Source organism: Acipenser ruthenus, chromosome 5 (assembly GCF_902713425.1).
Source record: "Acipenser ruthenus chromosome 5, fAciRut3.2 maternal haplotype, whole genome shotgun sequence".
NCBI lineage: Eukaryota > Metazoa > Chordata > Actinopteri > Acipenseriformes > Acipenseridae > Acipenser > Acipenser ruthenus.
Genome location: NC_081193.1, coordinates 13,341,710 through 13,348,941, shown reverse-complemented (window position 1 = coordinate 13,348,941; position 7,232 = coordinate 13,341,710). Strand labels below are relative to the sequence as shown.

The 7,232-nt window shown below is 42.5% G+C and overlaps 1 protein-coding gene across 3 annotated transcripts in view; it reads left to right on the top strand.

Moving 5' to 3' along the window:
* The first annotated feature begins 788 nt into the window (after positions 1-788).
* Positions 789-7,232, top strand: part of LOC117402342 (general transcription factor 3C polypeptide 2-like) — a 45,287-nt gene continuing 38,843 nt past the window's right edge. The window contains exons 1-3 of one of the 3 annotated variants that reach the window (XM_034003393.3): positions 789-934; positions 4,113-4,528; positions 6,385-6,733. In XM_034003393.3, coding sequence (XP_033859284.3) covers positions 4,180-4,528; positions 6,385-6,733 — 698 coding nt within the window. In that variant the 5' untranslated portion in view covers positions 789-934; positions 4,113-4,179. Of the gene's footprint in view, positions 935-991; positions 1,205-3,639; positions 3,914-4,112; positions 4,529-6,384; positions 6,734-7,232 lie in introns of those variants that run through there. The other 2 variants (XM_059023672.1, XM_034003394.3) reach the window with 2 other exon arrangements.

The following is a 7,232-nucleotide window of genomic DNA, read 5'->3' as shown; positions in this document are numbered from 1 at the left end:
ATGTCATAAATATACTTACTGGCCAAATAGATAAACTGGTCTGGACTGAATGCAAAGTCATGTGACTGGTCATGTGATATACCTATCTGAGACTTGTGAGAGTTGTGTGCAACTATTCAGCAACAATCATGTGAAAGCAGAAGGATCGGAAAAGGAATCTGTTCTTATGCACAGATGATCGGAAAAGGAATCTGTGCTTATGCTCAGATGATCAGAAAAGGAATCTGTGCTTATGCTCAGATGATCAGAAAAGGAATCTGTGCTTATGCTCAGATGATCGGAAAAGGGATCTGTGCTTATGTACAGATGATCGGAAAAGGGATCTGTGCTTATGTACAGATGATCGGAAAAGGAATCTGTGCTTATGCTCAGATGATCGGAAAAGGGATCTGTGCTTATGTACAGATGATCGGAAAAGGAATTTGTGCTTATGCACAGATGATCGGAAAAGGAATTTGTGCTTATGCAACCACCTTGTCGTCCAATATGCCCATGAAGACAATCTCCCAGATTTTTATGGAATGGAAACATTGGCAGAGAAATACCACTGAAAAGTAAACTTTAGCAAACCATACCTGCAGACTTGTACAATGTATTGTGACAGGAAACAGACTTGAACATGGGAGGAGACCTAAAATATTTTATATGGGTCTACCGGTAAACTGGTTAAAAAAACTGCTGTTATAACCGGCGAATGGTGTCATTTTTCTCTCAATAGACCCTACCTGTGGTAAGTTAGTGAATTACAAACGATTGTTACGTAGTTGTCTTCCCTCCGCCCACAGGGGGCAACAGAGAGTAGAGTGAACTCCACCAACCAAGGACTCCGGAATCAAAACACATATGGACACTCGCCTATAACAAGCAGCATGTTAGATTCAATTAAAATGTTTTCAATTTCCCTTTAATCACTGGAATATCTCAGTTGTTGCAGGTATGTTTTATCAGGCTGGTAATGTAATAGTAACTTGAAGGTTGTGGTACAAATGCAGGTATATATTTTATTGGAACAAATGAAATGGCGCGGAGGTCTATGAAATGCCTAACATGGAGACGGGTTTCGAAACGTGTTGCCCTGTTTTTACATAAAGAGTTTTCAGCATACAGCAGTAGAATAAGACTGAGCTATCGTACATCGGCAAGGAAAGGCCTCATTATTTACGGAGGTCTTTTGTGGTGGCGAAACTGTACAACATCTAACACGGTATTACTCTACCACGTTAATATACACACGCTCTAATTGTTACTGTTTTTATTTTATTTGTATTTAATTGTGGCACTAGTTTAACTTAATACAATTCAGGTCGTAAAATAGTTTAAAATCATGTTCCGAAACCATAAGTTACCACAATATTTTATGTTACATTTATTGTTTTGTGAAACACCACGCTGAACATATGTAAATTGAAAAAAAAAGCGAATGTCGTTTTCCATTGGGTTATTTTGTAGCTTTCACAGGGTATTTATGTTCATTTGTAACTTGCTATTCACGTGGTGTGCACGAAAGGCGACACTTTTACCTTAAATAACGTTTCCCTATATGTATAAGTGTTGTAATTTGTAATACATATTTTGAGCACATAATTAAATGTCCAAACCTTTTTTTCCCGAGCTTTGCCGTTTCCTAGTCTTGCTGTCAGAATTCAACTGTGATAGTTTAACTTAACACTGCAGGCTACTTGCCTGGATCTGGTATAGTTGCTTAGTGATATCATGGAACGTTTTGCAATCCTTTTATTTTAAAATCATGTGTAGTTAATTTTCAGGATAACAACTTAATGCTATGAAACTGGTATGTAACTACTTGGGTTAAGATAGAACCAATTTAATTAACATTGGGAGTGATCATTCCTTATGATTACTGCCTCTAATCCAAAAGGATGTATGCATACAGATTATTGTGGACACTTTTATTTGTATTTATTTTTGTTTTTTAGTACTTAACATTTTATAGGCAAAAAAAAATACCAGTATGGTTTTTGCAAAATTGTTTATTGACCTGCTGTTTTTACTGCCTCGGTATGACCAACAGATATTTTTTTTGTTTTTTCTTGACAGTTTGTTCAGTTCTGACATTTGACACTTGGTTTGAAACTTTTCATCTCCCCAAAAACAATTGTGTGTGTGTGTGTGTGTGTATATGTATGTGTATATATATATATATATATATATATATATATATATATATATATATATAGTGTATATGTGTGTGTGTGTGTGTGTGTGTATATATATATATATAATGTGTATATGTGTGTGTGTGTGTGTGTGTGTGTGTGTGTGTGTGTGTGTGTGTGTATATATATATATATATATATATATATATATATATATATATATAATGTGTGTGTATATATCTATCTATATATACATATATGTATGTGTATTACAGTCAGCCGTGAGACGGCCCCCGACTGCAGCTGTGCCTTTAACCCCCCGGGAACCTTGCGGAAGGAAGCAAGAGGAAAAGAGGGAGGGAACGGACAACCTGTCGGGACAAGGGAGCAACTGACAGAGGGAAGGAGTTGGACGAGTCCGAGTGACAAGCCAGAGGAGCTACAGCTGCAGGGCAGTGTGTGTGTGTGCGTGTCTTGATCCCCCCCCCCCCCCCCATACTTCTGCCTACCCTCTGCTCTTTCACCCCTCTATCCTTTATTCTAAATAAATACGGGCTGACCTCACCCATTCACTGCAATCACTGCCTCCGTCTGAGTCCATAAGGCCAGAATTCGAAAATGTTACACTGGTGTCAGAGTGGGGGCGGCAGTGTGGAGTAGTGGTTAGGGCTCTGGACTCCTGACCAGATGTAGAGAACCTCAGTTCCCGCAGGCAGGCTCATCACACAGGCGAGGCAATCCACACACAGGCGGAGGGCAGGCGCGAACCCGGGACCTCTCGCACTAAAGCATAGTGCTGATACCGCTGTACAAAAGAGCCAGCTCCTTTACAAGGAGCGTATATATCAGGCTTATGTCTTCGTGTGTGATTATGTCACCTACCAGCCCTGCTGCTGCCACCCCCCCCCCGTGCATGCTACACTCTCACCTGCCAGCCTCAAGTCTGTACAGGACTTGCTCACCAGGCTACAGTCCAACAAGTGCGTGCCAGGGTACCTGCATTTATTATTATTATTATTATTATTTATTTCTTAGCAGATGCCCTTATCCAGGACGACTTACAATTGTTACTAGATACCACATTGTTTTTACAAACAATTACCCATTTATACAGTTGGGTTTTTTACGGGAGCAATCTAGGTAAAGTACCTTGCTCAAGGGTACAGTAGCAGTCTCCCCCACCTGGGATTGAACCCACGACCCTATGGTCAGGAGTCCAGAGCTCTAACCACTACTCTGTGATCGTGGTGATTGGGTGAGGTCAGCCCGTATTTATTTAGAATAAAGAATAGAGGAGTGAAAGAGCACAGGGTAGGCAGAAGTATTGGGGGGGGGGGGGGTCAAGACACACACACACATGCTGCCCCACAGCTATAGCTCCTCTGGCTCGTCACTCAGACTCCAGTCCAGCTCCTTCCCTCTGTCAGTCGCTCCCTTGTCCCGACAGATTGTCCGTTCCCTCCATTTTTTCCTCTCACTTCCTTCAGCAAGGTTCCCGGGGGAGGGGGGGGGGGTTAATGGCACAGCTGCAGTCGGGGCCCGTCTCACTGCTGACGGTAATAATAGTGGGTGGTTCTCTTGCTCTCTTACTATCTCCTCACTCCTATCAATTCGGCTGTCGTCTCTCTCTCCCCTGCCTCGCGTCATTCCCGCCGCTCTTATATCCAGGCCCGCCCCCTCTCGCTTCTCAGACCCGGTTGGAGGAGACCTCTTGGCAGCCTTTCCCCTCCGCTCAATCAGCGTCCTTGCCACCTGTCCATCATGGGGGTCCTCCGAGATTCCCGCCACTTCTCGAGGTTACAATAAATAAATATATATATATAATATGACATAAAACAGCAGTAAGATCCTCTGCATCAGGAATTAGCATGGGTTATACAAATAGTTGGTTAAATAGGCTAACCAGATGCAGTTTATTCAGTGTCTTACTGCTTAGCAACAGTAAGAGCTACAGTTGACTGTTTTCTGAGGTTGAAATGTCTTTATTTGTTTCAGATCTAATGTTGACAATTTATCCTTGAGGAGTAACACTAATTGGTGAAGGAAGGGGCCAGGGACATTGATGGCAAATACGGTCCAAAAGGACTGCAAGCAGGAAAGTGACGCTATGGGTTTGCCTTCAGAACCACATTCCCAGAGACAGCCTGAAGCTCAGCATGCTGGGCAGACCACCATAGAGGGGCCAAAGCAGAGTGACAGTTCTTCACTAATAGGAGGGGCTGGTTCAGCCTCAGCAGAATCTAAAGAAGTGGTGTCAGAAACCCAAAGGAATGAGAAGATGGCTGAGGATAATACATTGATAGAGAAGCTAGCAGAGAACGGCACGGGAAGTTATGGGGAGACCAGTAGATCCACTGATTCTCCTTTTGGCACCCCAACACATCAACAAAACAAAAAGGAGGATACTGCTTGTAAGTATTAAGTGTTTTCACATTCTCTTTTATCAGAAATGTTTTAGTATGTTTTTTTTCTAAATTCACTATTAAAAATAGAGATGTATGTAAAACCAGTACAAAACAGGTGGAACTTGGGAATTAAGTGTGTGAATTTAAGAAATGTTACAAAAAAAAAAATCCTTTATAATTATTGGCCTTTTAATAGTTAAATTGTTTTCTGATTTATTGCTGACTTATGTGGGGAACATACAGTACTGTGCAAAAGTTTTAGGCAGGTGTGAAAAAATGCTGTAAAGTAAGAATGCTTTCAAAAATAGACATGTTAATAGATTATATTTATGAATTAACTAAATGCAAAGTGAGTGAACAGAAGAAAAATCTAAATCAAATCCATATTTGGTGTGACCACCCTTTGCCTTCAAAACAGCATCAATTCTTCTAGGTACACTTGCACAAAGTCAGGGATTTTGTAGGCATATAGTCAGGTGTAGGATTAAACAATTATACCAAACAGGTGCTAATGATCATCAATTCAATATGTAGGTTGAAACACAATCATTAACTGAAACAGAAACAGCTGTGTAGGAGGAATAAAACTGGGTGAGGAACAGCCAAACTCAGCTAACAAGGTGAGGTTGCTGAAGACAGTTTACTGTCAAAAGTCATACACCATGGCAAGACTGAGCACAGCAACAAGACACAAGGTAGTTATACTGCATCAGCAAGGTCTCTCCCAGGCAGAAATTTCAAGGCAGACAGGGGTTTCCAGATGTGCTGTCCAAGCTCTTTTGAAGAAGCACAAAGAAACGGGCAACGTTGAGGACCGTAGACGCAGTGGTCGGCCAAGGAAACTTACTGCAGCAGATGAAAGACACATCATGCTTACTTCCCTTCGCAATCGGAAGATGTCCAGCAGTGCCATCAGCTCAGAATTGGCAGAAAACAGTGGGACCCTGGTACACCCATCTACTGTCCGGAGAAGTCTGGTTAGAAGTGGCCTTCATGGAAGACTTGCGGCCAAAAAGCCATACCTCCGATGTGGAAACAAGGCCAAGCGACTCAACTATGCACGAAAACACAGGAACTGGGGTGCAGAAAAATGGCAGCAGGTGCTCTGGACTGATGAGTCAAAATTTGAAATATTTGGCTGTGGCAGAAGGCAGTTTGTTCGACGAAGGTCTGGAGAGCAGTAGACGAATGAGTGTCTGCAGGCAACAGTGAAGCATGGTGGAGGTTCCTTGCAAGTTTGGGGCTGCATTTCTGCAAATGGAGTTGGGGATTTGGTCAGAATTAATGGTCTCCTCAATGCTGAGACGTACAGGCAGATACTTATCCATCATGCAGTACCATCAGGGAGGCATCTGATTGGCCCCAAATTTATTCTGCAGCATGACAACGACCCCAAACATACAGCGAAAGTCATTAAGAACTATCTTCAGCGTAAAGAAGAACAAGGAGTCCTGGAAGTGATGGTATGGCCCCCACAGAGCCCTGATCTCAACATCATCGAGTCTGTCTGGGATTACATGAAGAGAGAGAAGCAACTGAGGCTGCCTAAATCCACAGAAGAACTGTGGTTAGTTCTCCAAGATGTTTGGACCAACCTACCTGCCGAGTTCCTTCAAAAACTGTGTGCAAGTGTACCTAGAAGAATTGATGCTGTTTTGAAGGCAAAGGGTGGTCACACCAAATATTGATTTAATGTGGATTGTTCTTCTGTTCACTCACTTTGCATTTTGTTAATTGATAAATATAAACTATTAACATGTCTATTTTTGAAAGCATTCTTACTTTACAGCATTTTTCACACCTGCCTAAAACTTTTGCACAGTACTGTAGTTCTGGAAGTCTCACTCCTGTTTAATTTGTAGTTCATGCAGGAGAAAGCCCCTTGTTCCCTGATGCATCAAGCACTGATGAAAATGTCGCACCAGTCACCCCCACTGCAAAGAAAAAAGGCAGACCCAGAAAGAACCCTGTACCACAGAAGATGCCCACACTGAGTGAAGAAGGGACAGAGAACGGCGAGGCCCAAACTCCACAGCCGCCAAAGGTCTATAAGAAGAGAGGAAGGAAATCAAAAGCTGAGCTGTTGGCGATGCGGCTTGAACAGGGACTGCCAGAAACGCCAGAGCCAGTCCCAAAGCAGCTTGAAGAGGAGGTCATTGATGAAAAAGAGATGACCCTGGGAGGACGACCGAAGAGAAGAGCTGCTAAAGCGTAAGATTCAGCCTTCCCTTTCGTCCCTATGTGTGCGGGATAATAATGCGTGACCATCATATTTTGAAAACGTGCTTGTAGATGAATTGAATGTCAATCACCTGGTTTTAATATGTAATTGTAAATTAATTGAATGGCAATCACCTATTTTGAAAATGTGATTGTAAATGAATTGAATGGCAATCACATGGTTTTAATATGTGATTGTAAATTAATTGAATGGCAATCACGTGGTTTTAACATGTGTTGATGGAGCGTTATTAACCCCCGCAGGCGATCAAATCCCTGTCAACAGCGATGTCATGGGAAAACATTTATCCAGTTGTCACGAAACTTGGTCTTAACGTTACTGAGTGAGGGGATAGTGGCACTGTCTGTCTGGCCGTACACCCATCCACAGGGGTGAAGTGCTGCGGGGTTGGCAGGGCGCGCCGACCCCTCACTTCTTGGGCAGGGAGGGCACCACTTCCGTACTTAAAGTGTATAATATTTAACTGTT